We start from the raw sequence: 22,069 nt of genomic DNA on the forward strand, positions 1-22,069 counted from the left end.
CTGCTATCACGGCGCCCACGCCAGACCCCTCCTGCAGCATCACTGTCTTCAGGACTCCCTCACCCTTCCCACCCGGTACAGAGCCCTGCACCCTCAGCTCTGCCACAGGCTGCCTCTCCCTGAGCTGGGTTTCACTGTAGCATCTCTGGAATCTGGGTGGAATGTGCCAGTGTGGCCGGGAAAGAGAAGTCTGCCAGACTCTCTTTGGACCGAAGCCAGGGAGTTGTGTCTCCCCCAGAACGAAGGCTCTCACAGTCACAGCAGGTGGTGGCAGGGTGAGGACCTGAGCCCATAATGCTTCATCTAGAATCTTCATCTCCTCTCCCTCAGCCCCTGCCCCCTCCCAGCTCCCAGCAGCAGATCTGGCAGTTGGTGCTGCTGCAGGATTGGAAGGAAGTCCCAGAACGGGGCCCCTGGGAGTGGGTGACCCAGACCAGATACAGGGACGATCAGAGTTCTCAAGCAGGGTGGCTCTGCTCATGGCACAGCCAAGACAGAAACCATCTTTGCAACTCACTTTTATTGTTTCTTTATAAACTTCCTCTCACATGGAGGAATATATTGTTATAGTCATTAGCTTATCTCTTTTTTTTTTTTTTAAACTCTATGCTAACAGCAATGGAGCCAAGAGGAGGAAAAACATAAGCTATGATAGAAAGGCACTTAGAACCTGTTAAAATACTGATATCCTGGAATGTGCAACAACAAACCCACAACAACGACACATACACCAGCCCTTTCGAGCCTGGTCTATCACCAAGTCACATGCTGAGCTAATGTCACCTTCCAGTGCCCTGTTCCTCTGCTCCCTGGGCTTGAGTCTCAGAGCCCTCACCCCCAACTGGGGACTTAAGGCCTGGGTCCTGGGTGGGGCCCAAAGAAAGGAGACCAGCTCCCTCCTGCTCTGCTCACAGCCCCTTCAAGGGGCAGAGCCAGCACTGCCAGGCCCTGTTAGGCAGGCCAGGTCAGGGTGACCCCTCTAGGACAGAAGGGCAGTCCAGGGAAGGGTGGAGTGCGCAGGGCTGCTGACGACCCCACTGCTGGCCTGCAGCTCCCTGTTCTACAGCAGGGGAAATGAGTGCTTGGTTGTGTGGCTGAGCCAGGAATCCTGACTGCTGGACCACCGCCTCCCAGATGGTGGCACCAGGCCGCCCCCAGGGAGGGAGCAGTGAGGGCTTAGGGTGGGGGAGAAGCATATGCTGCAACCCCGGGGGGGGGGGCCTGGTGGGATGGGGCAATGGGCTGTGGGGCACATGGAGCACCAGCATCCTTAGCTTATTCCAGCCCGTGCCACGGAGGAGGTGGTAGACAGGGGTGGGGACACCTCTAGGACAGAGGCTCAGCTGGGAAAAGCCAAAGGAAACAGCCATGTCATGAATCCAGGCTCCTCCCTCCAGCTTCCCCTTCCCAGGCAAAGGGCTTGGGCCTTCCCGTGGCTATCCTTGTTTGCTTCTCCACCCCCTAAGTCCAGGTCTTTCAGTCCATGGCCTCTGGAAAGCTCCCATGCCCAGCCCTGGCCTGGAGCCATACCTCCCCTGTGTGCTGGCTGTGACTTGGCACGCCCAGAATGGGAGCTGTGTCTCAGCCTGGGGTTGTTCCCAGCCAGCCTCCCATCTCCTGACACCCTGCAAGCCTCCGTAGTCCCTTGTGCAGAGTGGCACTGCCCCAGGCCAGGCCCTGCCCTGCCTGTTCCCTGAGCCAAGCGAGGGCCCAGGGTCCTGGCATCTCCCCTCCTTGCTCAGGGCTCCACTGCCCACACTCCAGGGCTCCCTGAAAGTAGAGGGAGAAGGCCCAACAGTGAAGGGGCAGGTGAGTGGTCAGCAGTCCCCTTACTTTGCAGAGCATCCAGCCCAGAGAAGGGGCCGACCCTCAGGTAGTGCTGGCTGTTTTTGGACGGGCTAGTGGTGAGGGGCAGCTGGCAGAGCGGGCCTCCCTCTCTGAGTTTGGAGGCACCTTGTCATAGGGATAAGGTGGCTTCTTCCTGTGGCTTTGCCTGCGTCTGTCTTGCTCTCCCTCTGGAGAGTGGGCCAGAGGGAAAGGGGTCCAAGAAGCCCCCAGAGCAGGGGCCCAGAGAGGCTACACAGGACGGGGACATGGCTGGCAGGTAGGCAAGGCAGGCAGGGAGGGTGACCTACCCAGGCTGGCAACTGGATGAGGGAGGCACGGGGGGGGGGGGGGGGAGGACCAGGGAGACTGAGGGCTAGGTGGAAGGGACAGGGGAGGGGGAGGGCCAGAGGTAAGCGAGGCCTCAGCACCCAGGAGCACAGCTCTCCCTGGCTGGCAAGACCAGCTCCCCCTCCGGAGCCTGGGACACCACCGATGACCTTCTAGCACCATCCTTGCTGCCCAGCTTGTCTGGGGCTGGGTCCACCTGGGGGATACAGCCAACCAGGCCCCAGGGGCAGGAGGACATTATTGCTATTTCGCAGAAGAGTTTCCGTTCGTCAGGGGCAGGGTCGGGAGCTGCTAGCTGGGCTTCGGGTAGCTGTCCACCAGGTGGGTTTAGTTCACCACGGCTGGCTTGAGCAGCACAGAGCCCGGCGGGATGACCACCCAACCAGGAGCGAGTGCCTCTGGGCTGCTGGCCGCCGAGTTGACACCCGTGGACAGGTCCAGCACGGTGCCTGGCAGCAGGGGAAGTCCGTCAGGGCTTGGCCGGGAGCGGCTGCTCTCAGTCCTCTCCAGGGGCGTCTTGCGGCCCTCCATGCCCAGAGACCTGGCTGGCACTGCCCCACGCCCCTTCTCCCCCTCGGCCTTGCCGCCAGCGGAGCCAGCGAGGAGGGAGACCACAGGCAGGCCCAGTCCACCAGCCCCAAAGGGTGAGGGCAGCAGCGGGTTCTTGGCCAGATTGAGGGGCAAGACGGGGCCTGGCAGCCCTGGGCCCATGCCCCCTGCCCCCCCACCACCCCCACCATTGCCACAGGCCAGGGCACTGAGGTCAAGGGGGCCAGGTGCCAGGGGCAGGGGCAGGCCAGGCAGGCCGGGGCCTCCGAAAAGGGCAGCAGGGTTGGGGATGATGATCTGGGCCCCACTGACATAGGGGCTGCCGTCAGGGGTGGGCAGTGGTGGTTTGGGGGGCGGGCGTAGTTGCAGAAGCTCTTGCTGCTCGTGAGACACGAAGTGGCCGTGGGCCTTGATGTGCTTGCGCAGCGAGCTGGGGTCCGTGTAGCGCTTGTGGCAGCCGGGCATCTTGCAGTAGTAGGGCTTGTCCACGTAGTGGGTGCGCGTATGCTTGAAGCGGTCGCTGGAGTTGGAGTAGCGCTTGTTGCAGCCCTCATAGGGGCAGACGTAGGGCTTCTCACCTGCAGGGGGGGAGGGCGTGAGGGGCCTCTTCGCAGCCCAGTCTCCTAACCCCAGCCGCACACCGGGCAGCCCCAGTCCCCTCCCCCTAGACCAAGATCCCGCTGAGAGCAAGGACTGTCTGATGTGGGGGATGGTGTCCCCAGCACCTGGCACGAGATCTGATCCCAGGTGGGGACAGTGGGGCACAGCCACTGAGAAGCCATCCTGGTCACCCCCAGCTCTACTGTGGCCTGGCTGTGTGCCTTTGGCCTCAATCCTGTGCTCCAAATTGGGGATGACAGTGACCACTTCAACAGGCAGGACCATAAGTCTGCTTATATACTTCCAGAAGACCCTCCTGGGAGGTGGCCCATAGTGAGCACTGCAGGAATGTCCTCTGCGCTATATCTGGTCCTGGCACAGCAGAATGCCTCCAGACTGACTACATGTTTGGCAGCCACTGGAGGCCGTGCGCCTTTGAAGTGTGTCTGGCCCACACTGAGATGTGCTGTGAGTGAGGGGAAAGATACACACCGGACTGTGATTCCAGACTTCGTACAAAGTTAATCCCAGTGTCTCACTGATAACTTTTTAATATATCAGATTCAAGAAAATATTACAATTCATTTCACCTATTCCTTTGTCCTTTCTTTAATGTGGCAATTAGGATTTTGTTTTGTTTTGTGATTTTGCGATTAGGAAATTTAAAATGAGGTGTGTGCCTCTGTCACCAGTGCTGGCCCCACCGCGTGCTGGAGCACAGCAAGGAGTGCGCACGGCCGCCTCGCATTCATGGGACGGTGACACTGACGACAGTGACATTGACGTCCGTGCTCCAGGAGTGGACACTGAGGGGCACACCCCCAGGAGAGGCTTCACCCAGCTGTGGCACTCGAGAAGTGTCGCTCACCTCTCCGCCGCCCAGCCCCCGCCGGCCGCTCACCTGTGTGCGAGCGGTTGTGGATCTTTAGATTCTCCAGGCGCGAGAAGCTCTTGCTGCAGGTAGGGCAGCGGTGCGGCTTCTCGTTGGTGTGTGTGCGGATGTGGATGAGCATCTTGTACCTGCTCCAGGGAGGGCACAGGGGGGCTCGACTCAGCTCGCCGGACACCCGAGCCGCTCCCTCCCGCCCCCCCACAGCCCCCCCTTGCCCTCCCTCACCTGGCATTGAAGCCTCGGCCATGGCGGGCACAGCCCTCCCAGTGACAGCAGTACCCTGCGTCCTTCTCGGGCTTGACGTGGTAGTCGTTGACGTGATCCACCAGGTCTTGCAGGAGCTCGAAGAGCTGGTTACACTGTGGGGCCGGGGAGCGTTCTGAGTCTGAGTGGGGCCACCCACCCCGGCCCCCCTCTTCCTAGCCCCCCCACTCACCTTGGCCCAGCGACACACCAGCTGTTTGGGCAGGGGGAGCTCTGGTGAGAGGCACTTGTCCTTGGGGGCGGTGAGGAAGGAGGAAGCAGGCAGATGCAGGGCCCCCCCAGAGCCCAGAGGCAGGAAGAACTGGAAAGAACTGGGGACGCCCTCCAGATAGCGCAGTGGCTGGAAGTCCTGGGGGACAGTGGAAAGGCAGAGCAGGTCAGTGGTCCCTGCTGGGCCAGCAGGCCCAGACCCCCCCGTCTCCTTATGTGGCAGGTTGAGTGGTTGAACTGTCCCCCACGAGGACATGTCCCAGTCCCAACCTCCTGTACCTGTGGGTGTGACCCCAATTGGAAATAGGGTCTTTGCAGATGCAGTCAAGTTAAGAAGTCATACTGGCAGCGCCTGGGTGACTCAGTTGGTTAAGTGTCTGACTCTTGATTTCACCTCAGGTCATGATTTCAGGGTCATGAGATTAAGCCCGGCTTCAGCTCCGCACTGGGCATAGGGCCTGCTTAAGATTCTCTCTCTTCCTGGGGCGCCTGGGTGGCTGCACTTCAGCCTCTGCCTTCAGCTCAGGTTATGATCCCAGGGATCATATGGGATCTTATGATCCTGGGATCGAGCCCCATGTCTGGCTCCCTGCTCAGTGGGGAGTCTGCTTCTCCCTCTGCCCCTGGCCCTGCTTGTGCTCTCTCAGTCTCTCTCAAATAAATAAATCCTAAAAAAAAAAAAAAAAAAAAAAAAAGATTCTCTTTCTCTGCCCCCGCCCCCTGTCCCTCTACCCTCACCCTGGCTCACTCTCCCTCTCTAGCCCTCACCCCTGCTCTCTCCCTCTCCCCCCACCCCCACTCAGTCTTTCCCTCTACCCCTCACTCCCACTCTCTCTCCCACCCCCAATCTCTCTCCCTCTCTACCCCCCACCCCTGCTTTCTCTCTCTCCCTCTACCCCCACCCCCACTCTCTCTTTCTCCCTTTCTCCCTCACCCCAGTTCTGTCTCTCCCTCTCAAAAAAAAAAAAAAAAAAAAAAAAAAAGCCATACTGGATTGGGGAGAACTAAATCCAGTGATGGATGTCTTCATAAGAGAAAGGGAGATCTGAACTCAGAGACACAACAGAGGGAAGAAGGCAAGGCAGCACCAGAGGCAGCGATCAGAATGACGCAGTTATGAGGCCTGGGACACCGGGAGCCACCAGAAGCTGGAAAGGAGTGAGGAAAGATTCTTGCCCTGAGCCTTCAGAGGGAACACAGCCCTATCAATACCTTGATTTCAGACTTGAGCTTCCAAGAACTGTGGCAGAGTAATACATCTCTGTTGTTCTAAGCCACCCAGTTTGTGGTCCTTTCCAGGAAACCCATACACCTCTTTTCCAGAACCCACATGCCCTCCTTACCGGAGCAGTGGGCACTGCAGGCAGGTCTCCATTGCCCTGGCGCTCAGGGGACAGCGAGCTGCTGCCATTGGGGGAATCCAGCCCAGACGGCGGTGACAAGCTGAGGTCCACCAGAGGGGCTGCCGAAAAGCGTCCCTCTACCTTCTCGGGGAACTTGGGGTTCAGCAGGAAGCCTAAGGGAGAAGCATTATTCAAGAGTGCTGGAGCTGGGAATCCTCCGAATCCCCCACCATGACCCTGGAAGCGGACACCAGCCACACCCCCAGACCACACCAGGACCCCAAGCATTTGAGCAGCAGCCTGCACAACGGACAAATGTGACTTTTGCCACCATGACAGTTCAGCCCTTGGGTAAGACAGGAAGTGGAAAGCACCCACTGAACAGGAACTTGAGGCCAGGCTCCTGGCTTGCTGTCACCCTGGCAGGTAGGGACCTTCCTGACTTTTCCTGGGCCCCATCCTGCCTCACTGTGCCCTTCTGTAACAGGAAGGGTTTGGGCCAGGCTGCTTCCAGAGCCTTCTAGCTCAGACATGGTGGGTCTGGTTTTCAGGGGCTAGGGGAGGCAGAGTGGAAGTCCTGAGCCCCAGGCACCCAGAGAAGCCCTTGCTGGGCTCAGTCCCCAATCTGCACAGACCTGATGGACCAGCCACACTGCCTCACAGCCCAGGAGTTGGGTCACAGGGCCTCAGTCACCGCTTGTGAATCCCCTGCTCCCCCTTACCAGCTCCTCCAAGTCCTCCCTGAGGCCTACTTTGAATCCTGGCTCTGCTGTGCCAGCTCCATGGAACTGGGCAGGTCAGTTGCCTCCCCCCAGGGACCATGTCACCTCCAGAGACAAACTGCTGGGAGGATAAATGGACAGAGCTCTAGCTCTAAGCTGAAAGCTGCAAGGGGCTTGCTTACATCCTGGGCGACACACCTTGGACGTTCTTCCCATTGCCACGGCTCCATCAGGGCCTGAGACCCCCTGCCCTGCCCGGGGTGCTGTACCTGAGGGCGGGGAGCCCGGAGAGCCCGGGGTGGGGCTGTCATCCACCAGGCCAAGCTCCCTATGCAGAGCTCGGTGCCGGACCACACTCAGTGCCCTCTCCCGCTTTTCTCTCGCCGCCCGGAGCTTGGTGATGCTCAGCTTCAGGTCGAGCGGCTCGTCCAAGGAGTGCATGGTGATGGGGGGCTGGGTTGGAGGTGGCTGCAGGCAATGGGGAGCTCCCAAGCTGGTATTCAGGCAGGAACCTGGGGGAGGACAGGAGCTGGACTGTGACACTGTGGCCTCAAGCTTCTCAGACTGCACCCACGGAAGCCGCCAGGGGAGGGAGGCGTGGATGTGCGGCAGAATGAGCACTGTCTCCCTGGGAAGGGGGACCCTCTGAGTGGCTCTGGCCCCAGGTCACATGAGGAGCACCAACCACCTACTGAGAGCTTCTATGTCCACGGCCCTCAAGTCTTTTCTGGAGGCAAAGCTCAGAGAGTCAATTTTGCCATTAAACTGAATCTCAGAGACACCACCTCAGGTCACAGAGCTAAGAAGTGACAGAGCTACCAGCTTCAAGGCCAGCTCTCCCAGGAACTGTTCAGCCAAGTCCCAAAGGTCATTTCTGACTGAGTGGAAAGTCGTGCTCGGGATCACATGCCTGGTTTGAGCCTGAGGACCCAGAACCAGACCAGAAGAGCAACGAGTGTCTTCCAAGGTAGCCATTAGTGGTTCCCCGCTACTGATGGCCAAGTGCTGGCTGTGTGGGGCCTCCCAGGCAGCTATGGTCACCTGCAAAGGAAGCAGGCTGAGACCTTGTCTCAGACGAGGTGTGCAGAGCCTGGCCCAAGGGATGGGGGTGCAGACAGGGGGCCTTGCATCCCAGTGAGGTCCAGAAGGAAGGTGCCGGTAGGCCAGGGGAGCCAGAGGACCCTGGGCCGCCACCAGGGGGCAGCTGGAGACTGTGGCCCAGCCAGGCCGGCCAGGGACAGGGTTGGAGGGAAGTGGACCAGCTCTGTCTGGTGGTTAATAAGATATATACACACATAATTTTTTTTTTTTAGTGGTGATGATATTCTTTTATTTTAAGTTCTCACTCTGGTATTTTCACCGTGCCTTAGAAATTCTCAGTGGTGTGAGTTTTTTCACATAAAAATCACTTAAGAGCAAGGTCAACTCTGTACTCCAAACTCAAAAACTTTTTCCAGGGGCAACCTTTCCACATGTGGTCAAACTGTATCCTTGCATTTGCTAACTGAGATGATTACACCCTGAAAATCGACCTGCTAAACAACCCAACACTATGCAATACTCCATGTCATTCACCAAATCCACGTATTCATAATTTAATACAGAACACCCCTGTAACCACTACGTGGTAAATGACCATACATTTCAGCTGTGTGTGTGCGCACGCCCCTCTCTCTCTCTGTGGGAACCAGAGTTGCCCACGTCTATGCAGAGCTGCTTCATGGATCCGGAAGCAGGAGGACAGTCCTTATGTCCCCACTCATCTTTCTTCCAGGCCATGCACCTCAGCAACTTTAAACAATTTTCTCTGATCCCAAGTCCTGGCCCATCCATCTCCCCTGACAAGCTCTCCTTCTGCCAAGACCCTACAAGCGCACAGGGAACAAGGCAAGTCCCCTACTTCAAATAGGACCCTCTGCTTGGAGGACATCCCAGGACCCTGCCAGCACATGGCTAAATATAGGAGCCCAAGGAGGGGCAGTTACACTTGTTCGTGGGACCCAGCCTGTGACCTGACTTGTCCCAGTTGAACTGCATCAGGTGGGAGCAGTCAGATCTGTTTGGATTTGCCCCCCCCCCCCAGGCCGTGCATGGGCCAGGGGCTCCCAGTGATGCAGGTGGGGCTGGGATCAGACTGCCACCCTGTCCTTTGGGAACTCCAGACCCAAGGTGGGCAGGTGAGTGGGTGACAGTGATGGATGGACCTGGGCCCCTTCCGCTCTCCCTCTGGCTGGGCAGGGAGCTGCCCTCTGCCTGACCCCCCTCCCCCAGTTATGTCTGTCTGTCTGCCTGTCCCTCCACCTGTTTATTTTTAGACACAGGCCCAGTCCAACCTCCCTGAAGCTCCTCTGTGCTGGGAGCCTGGAAGGGGAGGAAGGAAGTAAATATTTATGCTGATTAAGAATTCAGGAGCCAGGAAGGGCTGGTGGCCTGGTCCTTCAGCTGGCCTAGGGCCACAGGCCTCCCCACAGCCTCCGTCCCCCACCCCCAACTGGACCTTCCAGAGAAGGGGACCATGCGGGCAGGAGGGTCTGGGAACTGGGAATTCAAACTGACGCTTTGACTGGCAACCCTGCCCAGGTAACATCCTTTGGCATCTGCTCCAGGCCAGCAGGGATCCAGGGAGGAGCCCTAGACCCTGGGTCACCTTGTTCTGAAGACCTGCTGGAGACATGCCTCAACGTACAACTAGGGAGGCCCCTCAAGAGGAGCCTGTTTTCTGGGGCAGGGCAGGCACAGTACCCAGGTGGGAGTGGGAACTCCAGCACCCCCCTTAATCAGCAGGCCCAGTCCCCAGAGAAGCCCCCCCCACACACACACACACACTTCCTGTCACTGGGTTCTGCCCTCCCCCCCAGGCAGGGATTCATTCTGATGGAAGAATCCAGAACCCAGTCCTGAGGCTCAGCCCCCCCACCCCAACTCCTTGGGAAGGAGGAAGAAGCTACCCCAAAAGCCCACAGCTCTCAGCATCCCTAACCACAGGCTGGCCCCACCCAGAACTGTCCTCCCGAAGGTGGCCCCACACCAAGGGGAAGACCCCCTATGACCTTTCTTCTGTCCTGACCTTGGCCAACCTCAATGTGTCTCGTTCCACTCCCCACCCCCGAGTTTGCAGAGGCCATTTCTGAACCGGGGCTCTGCTCTTTGTTCTGGGGCTGGGTGAAGGGGAGAAGGCGACAGCCAGGGTGGCCTCTCCCTGGGTCGGAGGCCCAGCGGGGAAGGCGGCAGGGTCTGGGACCTCCGGGGGCCAGCCCCGCCATCCCCCCACCCATTCGACGCTCGCGAAGGCTGGGGCGGGGGACACCCGGGCGTCGCGTATCCCAGAGGCGGCCAGGGCCGCTCCGCAGGGTTATGCGCGTGGCTCCGAGGGGACAGGCGAGCTTCGGAAGCGGTGGCGGAGCCCGCGGCAGGGCAGCGGTGCGGCGGCCGGGCGCGACCCCCTCGCCGCAGGCGGGCGGGGAGGCGGCGCCGAGGTGGTCGCGCTGCCGGGCGCCGCTGCTCCAGCTGCGAAAGGAACTAATTAGAGCCCAGGGAGCGGGAGGAAGCGGGGCGGCGCGGGGACCACCGGGGCGGCGGGGCGGGCGCGGGACCCCGGCCGGCCTCCCCGCGAGGCGGGGGTCACCCCGAGGGTGGGCCGCGCTAGCCCCCCGGGGCCCGGCTCTCGCCCGCCGCGCCCGCCCCGCCGGCCGGGCCCAGACAATGGACGCTATTGTGCGCCCGCCCCGCCGCGCGCAGACGGCCCCCAGCTGCAGCGCCCGGCGAGCGCCCCCGCCCGGCCCGGCCTACCTGGCGGCCAAGCCCACCCCGCAGCGGGAGGGGCGAGCGCTGGGGGCCGGGGAAACCGAGGCCCAGCCGGCGCACGGACCCCCCGGGGCGCTTGTGGCGTGGGGGGCGGGGGGGGCAGTCAGCCTGCGTCCAGCACCTACCCAGGCACGGGCTGTCCAGGAATTCTCTGAACCCTCCAAAACCCCTACTGGGAGTAGATGCCGTCTCCTTGCCCCTGTCGAACACACGGGGAAACTGAGGCTCGAGCTCACCAGGCTCACGGGAGTGGGCTCTGGATAAAGTCTCTCCTTCCCTGCTTGGGGGAGGTCAGCTGGCTGGTGGAGAGATTGGAGGGGTGCCTGCGTAGGTGGTAGGAGGCAGCGAGGCATACCCACCCTGAGAAGCACTCAGGGGCTCCTTGCCAGAAGCAGAGAGAGGACAGGATTCTGGCTCTCCCTGCCCACTCCACAGCAGCATGGGGCCATGTAAGGGACACCCCTTACTGCCCCCGTGGTCCTGAAACTGCCCTTTGGTCAGCCATGGTCCATCTAGCCTAGGACTTAGGGACAACGGTCCAAGATGCACCTCTCAAAAGCCAGTGGAAAGGGGAAGTAAGTCTCCAGCCTCCCCTGTGCTCTGTGGGTGTTGGGGTGTCTGGTGACTGGGATCATCACTATACACATGCAGTTCTCAGAGATGGGAACCTGAGGGCTGGAGGGGGGAACAAGCCCACTGGAAGCTTTGGGTGAATATTACACGACAACAGGACCAAAACACCTGTTAAGGCAGGTGCTGGCCACCCCCATTTTACAGATGGAAAACCTGAAGCTCACCAAGATTAAGTGACCTGTCCAAGGTCACACAGCTTGTCTGTGGCAGAACTGGATTTCAAGCCCAGGTGAGTCCAGAAGCCCTGCTCCCTATAGGCTGCCCCTCTGCCCATGGATGTGGGGAGGGGCAGGCAAAAGGACTCCAGCTTGGCACGCCCTCCCTGCCCAGGGGTTTGTGGGAGCTAGGTAGAGCCTAGGACGGGCAGCAGGCAGTGGGTGGGCGCTGGAGGGGCCAGCTGGGGGGGGGGGCGCATAGGGAAGCTTGGAGAGCTGAGGGCGGATATGCTGCCAAAGCAAACGGCCCCACATTCCTGGGAACTGCTCTGGCTCCCTCCCTGCTCTGGCCAAGAGCTCCACCCTCCTGGCTGCCTGAGGCAGGGGCTGGGGGCAGGGGCAGACCTCATCCTCTCAGCGCCCCCCTTCCTGAGCAGGCAGCAGAGCAGGGGTCCAAGTACCGGTCAGACCACCTGGGTCTCCATCTTGGCTCTGCTACTTCCTGCCCATGGGACTTAGGGCAGGTCACCTCCCTGTCTCATTGTCCTCACCTCTAAAATGAGATGATCATACTAGTAATAAGAACTCCTGATTGGGTTTTGGGTGATGATGCACACATCCAACGATTTCTTAATGTTTCCCATTATTATGTAATATTCAGCAACTACAACAATGCTGGGCACACAGTAGGTACTTGATGAAACTTGCTGAATTAACTGTCACCATCACTGACACATCCAGCCTTTGGCTACTCTGGAGCTGTGAGGACAGCTGGGTGGGGGGACTGACCCTCCCCATGGTATCCACAGACGCCGCTGTCTCACCCTCACCTGAGTGCACCTGGCCTTCATTGTAAGGTGCGACTAACCAAGCCTGTGCGCCTCAGAGAGCCTCAGGCATCAGCTGTCCTGGGCAGTGGCCACAGCTGCCCCTAGCCACCTTCTAGAGCCCAACTGCTCAAAGAAAAGGAGGGAGGCCCTGGAGGCTCTGCCCTGGAAGGAGCAGGCCTCCTCCCAGGACCCACGGGAGGGGCTTATCCTGAGGCCTCGCCCAGCAGGTCCCAGGAGAGGGGCCAGGGCCAGTTGTACTTCCTGTAAGACCAAGGGGTTTGCCTTCCTTGGGAACCTCTCACTCAGCAGGCAGGCCCCTCCCCCATCCCAAGATGGGCCCTCAGCCAGCCCTCCCCCCCCCCAGGCCTCCCCAGATTCCCCTGGGGGGGGCAAGTGCCCCAGGTGACCCAGCCAGGGCTGGGCTCTCTGCCCTCAGCCACGGGGGGCCTCAGGAAAGCCCTCAGCTGGGCAGTACCTGAATAGGGGTGTGTGCCAGGAACCTCCACTCTAGCTGGTCCCAGTTCCCTGTGCTCTTGCCTCTGGCTGTGGGGCCTAGGATGGGTCCCTGTTGCCCCCTAGGAGCCTTGGTCAGAAACATAGGTACCACAAAAAGGTACCAGCTGACTGGGCAACGGGGGGATTCGGGACATCCCGCAGGGACATCCCAGAGGCCCAGCGCCTGGCATGCAGGAGATGTAGCGCCGAGGATTCTTGTTCCTGGCCCTGGGCTGGGGGTGCCCCATGCAATAACGTAGCCTGCCAAGGTCACCCAGATACTTCAGCAGTGCTGAAGCTGGAAGGCTCACAGCTGGCTCCCCCACCCCTACCCCCCCACGCCCACACCCCTCACCAGTCCTGGCTTCCCCAATGCCACCAGGCTGGGGAGGGGTGTAGGGAGGAGCGACTCATACATAGGCCCAGCCCATACACGCACATGCACACTCACACAGATGTGCATGCCTGTCCAGCTGCAGAGGCCAGCCTGGCATGGAGGCCTCCCTTAGGCCCGGTGGCTTCTAGGCCCCCATCTCCACGGCCTCCACCCCCTACTGCCTGCCTGCCTGCAGCCACCTTTGCACAACTATGTCTGGTATTTTCCTGTCTGCCCAGCTTGCTGGGGGGGGGGGGGGTGGGGCTTTGAGCACTGCCTGCACCTGGGCCTCAGCCAGAGGCAAGCCCGCCAAGCAGCCCCCACGCCCGCCCTCGGATTGGGAAGGGAAGGGCCAGGCCCAGGCCGCCCAAATCCCTGGGAGGAGCTGGCATGGGGTTGGGGGGAGCCAGACGGGGACACACACCCATTGAGGCCTCAGCAGAAGCAGTCCAGGCCCTGCTAGGCAGCACTGCCACTCAGGCTGGACAGGCAGGGCTGGGCACTCCACCAGAACTCCCTGGGGCCGGCAAAGGCCATAGCCAGTGTCCCACAGGACATGGGCGGGCACCCACTGCACCCCGACATAGGGGCAATGCATATGTGTCACACCTGTGCTCAAACACCATACACACAGAACACAACACATGACCAGCAGGAGGTCTGGGACCCAGGAGTTATGAGGAGCAGCGGGATGAGGCCCAGGCCCCAAAGGGAAGGAAACACTGCGCTTTCCCAACCAAGTCAGGCTGTAAGACAACCCAATGAACACCTCCTGAGTCCAGGGAGTTCTTCCCCATGGCCCACCCACCCCCCACTACCCTGGGACAGGCACCAGGCTCACAACAGCACCTGCCAACTCCGAGCAGAGGCTGGCAAGGCGGGCTCTGGACTTTGGCCCTTCCCTCCCTCCACCTCATTTACCCCATCGCTCAGTTATGCATTCCAACACCAAGCCCTCCACCCCACTCAGTCCTGGGGGCCCACAGATGAATGAGGATGAAAGGCACCCAGACCTCGGTGGGGGAACAAGAGCAGCAGGGTGGGGGAGGGCTGCTGCTGAGCAGGGGGAACATGGGGTGAAGTGTCAGGGCATCAGGTCCTAACTTGTTTTGCAGGCCAGACAGGCTCCTGTTCCCCCTCTCCATTCATCCTCAGCCGCTAGTCTCTCCATTTTCCAGAGGCGGATATCGAGGCTTAGAGAGGTTCAGTCACCTGCCAAGGTCACAGAGCTTGTAAGTAGCACATCTGGGGTTCACTGGCAGGTTCCAAAGCCCACACTCTTTCTGGGCCCAAAGCTGAAGAGGCCTGGGGTGTGGCTCCAGCTGACCTTCAGCAAACCTGCCTGTCACTCAGGAGAGAAGGAGGCCCAAGAGGGAGGCTGGGCCAGGACATAGAGGACACCAGGGAGCCATGGAGTGCTCTATACAGAAAGCACCCTCTTCCTTTCCAGCCAGAGGCTCCTGTCCTCAAGCCCTCCCCTGCAGCACCTCCTTTCTCAGGATTCCCTTTCTCCCACGAGCCCAACTCTCACCTCTTGGGTGCCAGGCCCCACTGCACAACCTTCCACATTCCCATATTCTCCTCCAGCTGCCACTCCCCTCCCACCCCTTCCTGCAGCAAGTCTTCCCTGATTCACCCTCTCCAGCCTCAGACTCTTGCAGCAGGTGCCCGACAGCTGAGCAGAGGACCTGCTTCTGACTCTGTGCTGCTGAGGGAAGTGTTCCCAGCCCAGCAGCGGCCTGTGCTACCTGCCACGATCATCCAGGGTTCAAGTCCTCACTAATGCCATAATGTCACCAGCTCCTGAACATACCTTGGATGCCTGGCCCTGCACACAGAGTGTCATACGCACTGCCCCCTGACCTTTGCCCCAGCACTTCCCATGCACCTGGCATTCAGAACCTCATTCCAGGAAGGGAGTCCCAGAGCCAGTGAAGTCCTCACGGAGCGGACCACTGCACTATTTCCCACAGCCCCCCACACTGAGCTAACTCCTTCCGCCATCGGGAACTGGGCAGCAATGCGAAGTGCTGGGGGCTCAGAGCCAGAAAACTGGCCTGCCCCAGTCTGATGTGGGCAAAGCTCTGGGCCTCAGTTTCCCCATCTGGGAAAGGAAAGGGCTAGCCTAAAGTAACCTGGAGCTTGAGCACCCTAACCACTCCCTGAACAGCACCATCACACCTGCCCTCTGCTTTTCCTGAACACCTGGCACTCAGTGAATGTCCACTGAATGAATGAATCCATCTGTGGTGCCCACCAGCCGGGTGAGGTGGGTAGGAATGGAGGGGCCGAGGCCCAAAGAAGAAGGTGGTTTGCCCAAGGTCAAGGTGAGAGGCAGGGCCTCTGGGCCTTGACACAGAGGCTTCTTCCTCCCCATCCAGGGCAAAGGACCCAGGAGCAGACCTGGATGATGACAGGGTGGCCAGCATTGCCCTGGTTCAGTTGGGATGACTGGCAGGGCCCAGGTCCCCCAGCTTCTCTCCTGTCACTCCCACCCAGTGCTGGCCTAGAGCCCACCCCAGAACAGCCAGCAACAAGGCCCAGGAGGGACTCTGACATGAACTCTGGACTCCACCCCCACACCCCTATCCACCCCACCCCTGCCCACAGCCCCTCTTCCCTGCCACTCCCGCCTGTCCCCTGCTTGTCCAATCTGGCAGCAAAGCAAGTCTAGAAGCTGGGGGCAGTCTCCAAACCCAAAAGGAAACACCTACTGGATAGCACCCTGCCTGCCTGGCTTGCTCGAGGCCCTTGGGACCCAGGGTCCACTGGACCCAGCAGGGTGACCACTAGGTGTCCTGAGGTGGTGCTGGGGTACTGGCCTGAAAGAGGGTAGGGCTGGCAGGCAGACAGCCAGCAGTACTGGGGGGGGGGGGGGGCTTTAGAACAGGCAGGACAATGCAGGGCCCCACAGCCTGGGGGGGGGAGGGGGACATCACAGCTCAGGGGCAGTCAGCCTGAAAGTGTGGGGATGGGGGTTGGGGGTTCTGGATGCAGGAGGGAGTGGCCCAGGGGAGAAATGGCTCAGGCAGGCTGGGACTTGCCAGCCAGACCCAGATGGACGATGGGGAGAAGGGAGGGAGAGAGGCTTCCTCCGGACGCAGCTGCCCCCATGTCATACCCCCGTGCCCGCACAGTGGATGGGGGTGGGGGGAACAGGAGAAGAGCTGAGGGGATTCCCAGGTTGAACTGACATTTCAGAGGCCAGGGACAGTCTTAGGCTCTGGTCCCCCTCTGTCCCTCCCTGACCCCAAGTGACCCCAGGTCAAACCTTCAAATCTCTGAGCTTCAGTTTCCCCCCCAGTATCCCCCCTGCTGCCCGGCAGCCTTCTGACTCCCAGGGTCCCAGTGGGGCACTAGCCTGTGAGTGCATTTGTGCAAAGGAGACAAGACCCTCCCTCAGCTGGGCAGGATTGTTTTCCCAGGGCTGACTCAGGCAGCTCAGCAGTCTCCTGGGGCCTCTGGAGCCTCCCACCCGCCCTTGGCCATGACTGGAGGAGGGGGCCAGGGGCTGGGTCAGTCCCCTCCCCAGGCAGCCATCTGCCAAGGCAGGAGTACGTGTGCACACACATGTCGCACGCTGCATCGAGGGGCCCTCCCTGCGGCGGGTACTACCTGGCTTCTCAGGCATTGAAGACAAAGGGCCTGAGGAAGCCCCAGCCTCTCCCCCGACCCCCAGTCATGGCATTGGAAGATTCTCAGTTCCTCTGCCCATCCCCCACCAGGGGCATCTGGAGCAGATGGAAAGTACCCCCCCCACACCCAATGCTGGAATCACTTCACATCTCCGTGCCCCCCAGGCTCCTCCCAGCCTGACCACCAGTTAACCAGAACCGTCCATGCCATGGGGAGGGGGAGGAGGAGAGGAAGGCCTGAGCTCCCGCCCCTCAAGCTGCCCAGAGCCAAGGCTTCTACCCTGCCCAGCCTGAGGGAGCTCGGAGAGAAGCATCCTAGCCAGGATGGCAGGTCAGGCTCTGGGGCTCCCTGGGGACCAGCTGCATAGAGGCCCTCAGAGCTCCCCTGAGAGGGTCTCCTAGCACCAGAGCTGGAATGGGTAGAAGGGCCAGTGACCCCCGTAGTCCTGCACCAGGCCTCACCTCCCCCTGAAGCAGTCTGCAGCTTAGGCCAGAGGACCAGTGCCAGGGAGAGGGGGCTGCTGGGGCCAGCTCAGCTTCCCCTCAAGGGCAGGATCCCTTCTCACCCCAGGCTGGGAAACTGACCACCAGGTATCCGCCCCCACACCAGCCACAGCAGACCCAGCAGCTCGGGCCCAGATGCCCACTGGCCCCGTTCCACCGTAAACTTGTTTCTTCATTTGTCAAACAGCCATCAGTGATCTTCCTCACAGGGCTGATGTGGCATTTCAGGTGATAGATACCAACACCTGCCAAGTCCCCAGGGCCACTGGAAGGCGCTGATTTTTTCAGGGAGTTGCCCCGCCCATGACAGCACCCCCATCCCTGCCCCCAGGGCCCTCCGCTGGTACTGTTATCAGCTGGAGAGCAGCAGGGGTTTCCTGGTCTGAAAGGAGGGCCCTGTCTCCTCCAGGCTGTGCTCCTGACAGGACCCCCAGCAGCACATCCTTTCGTGTCCCAGCATCAAAGCTTCAACCCTGGCTGGTCAGCAGAGCACCAGAGGTCCCACCAGAGGTGGAAAATGCTGAGTCCCTGCCCCGAGCCGCACCTGAATCCGAATTCACCAGGGTGCTGCTGAGGTAGCCCCCTTCGAAGCCACTGGAGCAGATGTGTCCCCAGAGCTTTCCAAAAGCTGCGGGGTGGTGGCAGGCTGGGGAAAGACCAGGTATCCCATCTCAGAGAGGTGACGCCCCCACACATGTCTGGGCCGCCCACCTCTATGGCCGTTTTACAAGAGAACCAACTCAGGCTAGTGAGAGCTGCATTTTTCTGGCTGGCCCTAAGCTGCCTCCTCACCAGCCGGGGACTCTCCCCACCTCTGGGTGAAGGGGGGACCACCCGGCACCTTCCACCAGTGACCCTCTGGCCTCCATCATCTGTGTGAAATAGAAAATTGACAGTAAAAACCCTGAACAGAGGGAGGCTTCTCTGCAGCCTCAGAAAAGGCTATCCCCCTACTCCATCCAGCTCAGGGCCTCTCCACTGCAAGCTGAACTCCCTGCCTGGGTGAGGGGCCTCCACAGCCTCCCCTGGTACACAACCTGGGGAGACATCCGGTGTGGGAGGCGAGAGCCAGGAGCAGCCAGCTCCCCCACCAAACCCCAGCATGCCTCCCAGCACCAGGGCCCCACCCCAAACGCCTCCCAAAGAGCTCCAAGGCCCTGGCCCCAACATCTGGTCCCCCAGCCACAGCTGTCGCCACCCTCCCTCATCCTGGGATTGCCCCAAACTCTGCCCAGCACCCGTCCCCACCCCCTCGCCCAAGTGGGAAATTTGGATTCCAGGCAAGTCAGGGTAGATGAAAATGCACATGGGAAAATGTCGTCAGCAAAACACATTCTTCCTTCTATACCACAGTTCAGACCCCGGGAGGATTAGGTGGCAGAAGACACTCCCACCGCCTGGGGCCAAGGCCAGGCCAGGGAAGGAGGGGAGACGGGAGCGTAGGGGCTGCAAGGTGGGGCTGAGAGGGGTACGGGTCCCAGAGGGGCCCCAGGGAGGGGCCCTGGCAGAGCTCTGTCTTCCTGCAAGCCAGTGTGCCCTCCACTGGCACCCCCAGCGAGGGGAGCCCAGGCAGAAGACATTGCTGTGGCTACCCATTTGCAGCTGGCTTTTTAGAAACAACAAAAGCTTTGGGGGGACGCGGTTCACACGATTGTTTGAAAGGAGGTTTTTGGATGTCTGTGGCATCCAGTTATTCATACTGACTCCGCCCACGGATAATTGAGAGTTGGCTTTGGTTGGCCTGACCCCACTTCTCAGTCCCCCCCACCAAGTCTTCTCATGGACTCCAGCTCAGGAAGCTCACCTTGCCTGACCTCTTGGTTTTACAGATGAGGAAACTGAGACCCAGAAGGGGGTGGGGGAGCCGGCCCAAGGGCCCCTGGGAGTTGGTGGCCTGGCCCAAACTCAAATCCAGGATATCAGATGCCTAGGCCAGGGGCTTTTCCCACTCACCCTCAAGGCTGTGGCCTGGCTCTCGCGAATCCCCCAAAGCCACTGACTCTAAAAGCAGTGGTGCCTGGAAGTGGGGTGACTCACTGTCTGGCTTCCTGGGGCACCCCCTCCCCATCAGTGAGGGAGGGACTGGCAGGTGTCCCTGTGTAGAGAGCCAGGAGCAGGGAGAGGCCCCCCAGGGGACCTGGGCCAGGGTCACTCAGGGGCCGAAGAGCCCCAGCTGGAGGGATTTAACACCAAAGGTCAAAGGTCACAGACAGGGAAGGGCGGGCAGGCTCTGGGGGTCAGAGGGTCAGCGCTAATGGCAGCTCCGGAAAGGAGGGGGAGGGTAAGGAGCTAAGGAAAACAGGGCTGCTTCCAAGGGGTCCTCAACCCCCATAAACTGTGCCCCAGCCCCCTGGCACTGCCTCCTGCCTGGCTGGTTGCAGACAGGGCCAAGCAGAGCTGGGGGTGGGCTGTAAAATGGCCTGGGCTGGAGCTTGGGGAGGGGTGTCCTGGGAAGGACTCCCCAGGTGCAGCCCCTCCCCCAGGGTGGGCTGGGGCCAGCTGGGAGGCCCAGCCCAGGCCCAGAGGGGAGAAGGAGGAGCAGAGGGGGAAGGCTCTGAGGTCACGGGGAGGGATATGTGGGCTGGGCTGAACAGCTGTGGCACTGTGGCACCAGTAGTGGGGCTTGGAGGGGACTGGGTGGGTGGGCAGATGGAAGGGGTCAGTTTCCCCTTCCCTGAGCTTGGGAGCTGAGGAAGGCCCTGGGGGAGCAGAGTGTCTCCTGCTGTTCTCTAGCTTCAGCTAAGCCCCACCTTACCTCCAGGACGTGAGACCCTTAGGAAGGCTGTGTCTAAAGACCACAGCTCGGGCCCTGTCCCTGGCCTAGACCAAGAGCCACGAGAGCCCAGGCCTTGGCCAGGTCCCCGGCTGGCCTGGCTGCCCCCTCAGTGTCAAGCGTTCCCTTCAGAGCCAAGATCCCGGGCTGTGATGGCTGGGGGCCCAGGGCTCCTCCCAGGATCCCTTCCCGCTTCCCAGGCCCCAGGGCAGGGCCAGGATCCCAGCAACCATCACTGCCCCGGGTGGCCAGGCCAGGCGGGCCCTCCTGGACAGGCGGACAGGCAGCATGCTGCCCTGCTGTGGCCTGAGTATCCAACTGGCCAGGGCAGTGTGCCAAGGCCTCCAGGTGCCAGCCTGGATTCCAGCCCCATTCCAGGGGGCCTGCGGGGAAGCAGGGTGCCGGCATCTCCCTCCCTCGGGATGCACCTGCCTCACCCCTCCCCCACTCCCTCCAGACCCTCCTCCAGGCCGTCGGATACCCCTGCCCTCTTCACTTTGCCAGGCTGTTCTGCTTCCACCCAGACAGCAGTGGCCGAACAAGTGCCAGACAGAACTCCAGCTCCCAGTCCCCGCGCGGCAGCACCTCCTGTCCTGACCCCCACGGACGCCTCCCTCCCCCGGCCCAGAAAAGGCCCTGGCTAGCCAGGGGCAGCAGTGGGGAGACTTTCCGGGACAAGGGAGGAGACACCTTTCAAACCCCGTCCTAGGACAGCCCCCGGCGCAGCCGTGTTAAGGGGCGGCTGCCCGGCTGCCCCAGACAACTTCGTGCCCAGGCTCCGGGGGCCCCCTCTCACACCGCAGTGCGCCCCCACCGCGGCCGCCCAACTTCCCCGCCGAAGTTTGCTCCCGCCCTGGACCCGGCCGTGGCTCGCCCTGCCTCCGGACGAAGGGAGGGAAGGAGGGAGGAGAAAGACGGAGAGACGGAGGGACGGGGCCGGGGAGCCGGCGAGGGAGGGAGCGCGCGAGCCAAGCGAGCGAGGGAGCGAGCGCAGGGGCCCCGGCGAGGGCTCACAATGGCCCGGGGCGAGGCGCGGACGCGGGAGGAGGAGGCGACTCTCCGGTCCCGCAGCCCCCCGCAGCCCCCGCGCGACAGCCCAGCTCCCCCGCCCGCCCAGTCCCGTCCCCGCGGCGCGACGCCCCGGGGCTTCCTACCTCGGCGGCGGGGGCGGTCGGGCTCCCGGCTGCGGGCTCCGGCGGTCTGGGGGCTGCTGGGGAGCGAGCGGGGGAGGGGCCGGGGCGGGCGGGGGCCGGGGCGCGAGGCTTACGCGGCGCGGGCTCCCCTGGCACGGCCGCCCGGCGCCCGGCCGCTCCGCCACATCTGCAGCTCCGGCAGGGAAGGTGGCCGCGGCGGCCGGGCCGTGCGGGGATGTCTTAGAGAGGGAGGAAGGAGGGAGGAGGGATTCGGCGGGAGGAGGGCCCGGCCAGCCTCGGAGGAGGGGGAGGAGGAGGGGCGCGGGGGGGCGGCCTTGCTCCCTCCTTCCTCCCCCGCTGGTTCCCTCGCGCCCGCCCTCCCAGCAAACCCCTCTCGCCGCGGCGGCCCCAGGCCCGGGGCGCCAGCTGCCAGGCGGGGCGTGCGCGTCGGGGGGAGGGGGCGGCCGGGAGCCGGCGTTGGGCCGGGGGAGGGGAGGGAGAGAGGGAGGCGAGGCCCCGGGAGCGGGCACCGGGAGGGAGGGGGCGCCCGGCCGCGGCGGAGCGGCGCGCGTCCCCCTCGGCCCCATCCTCGGGTACCACCCCCCCGCCGCGGCCCCGCCCCCGGCCCGAGGGCAGCGCTGGGACACAGCCCGGAGGTGGCCTGGGGGTGGCGGGGGCGGGGGGGGGGAGGGATGTCCCGCCCTTGGGGAAGCCCGGGGAGGGGGCGGGCGCGCGGATGACCGGAGGGAGGGCGTGCGGGCCCAGAGGAAAAGCCCCGAAGACCGGGAAGATGGAGGAGGTCGCTGCGGCCGAGGGGGCGGGGGCCCCTCGCCTCCCTCCCGCGGGGTCACCTTGGCCAGGCCCCCCGCGGCCCCGGGCGGCGGGGAGGGCGGCAGGAATGCCTCTCCGCAGGCCCTGATTTCTCCGCCCAGCCCAGTTTCAGGAACGCGCGGGCAGCGCCCGGCGGGCAGAGGCC

At 62.0% G+C, this 22,069-nt stretch overlaps 1 protein-coding gene across 2 annotated transcripts; it reads right to left on the reverse strand.

Moving 5' to 3' along the window:
• Nucleotides 1-500: 500 nt before the first annotated feature.
• On the reverse strand, nucleotides 501-21,573 carry GLIS2 (GLIS family zinc finger 2). Of its 2 annotated transcripts, none has more exons than XM_087870961.1 (7): nucleotides 21,115-21,573; nucleotides 7,025-7,267; nucleotides 6,034-6,206; nucleotides 4,653-4,829; nucleotides 4,442-4,575; nucleotides 4,226-4,347; nucleotides 501-3,302 (listed from the first exon to the last, which is right to left on the reverse strand). In XM_087870961.1, the coding sequence occupies exons 2-7, from the start codon at nucleotides 7,194-7,196 to the stop codon at nucleotides 2,503-2,505; spliced, it is 1,578 nt and encodes a 525-aa protein (XP_087727087.1). In that variant the 5' UTR covers nucleotides 7,197-7,267; nucleotides 21,115-21,573; the 3' UTR covers nucleotides 501-2,502. The 2 variants fall into 2 exon arrangements, with proteins under 2 accessions (XP_087727087.1, XP_045640567.1); XM_045784611.2 differs by having other exon boundaries at nucleotides 4,226-4,344; nucleotides 21,115-21,566.
• Between the last annotated feature and the right edge of the window lie 496 nt (nucleotides 21,574-22,069).

This window comes from Ursus americanus, chromosome 2 (genome assembly GCF_024610735.1).
Source record: "Ursus americanus isolate L20-20 chromosome 2, mUrsAme1.1.p, whole genome shotgun sequence".
Classification (NCBI taxonomy): Eukaryota; Metazoa; Chordata; class Mammalia; order Carnivora; family Ursidae; genus Ursus; species Ursus americanus.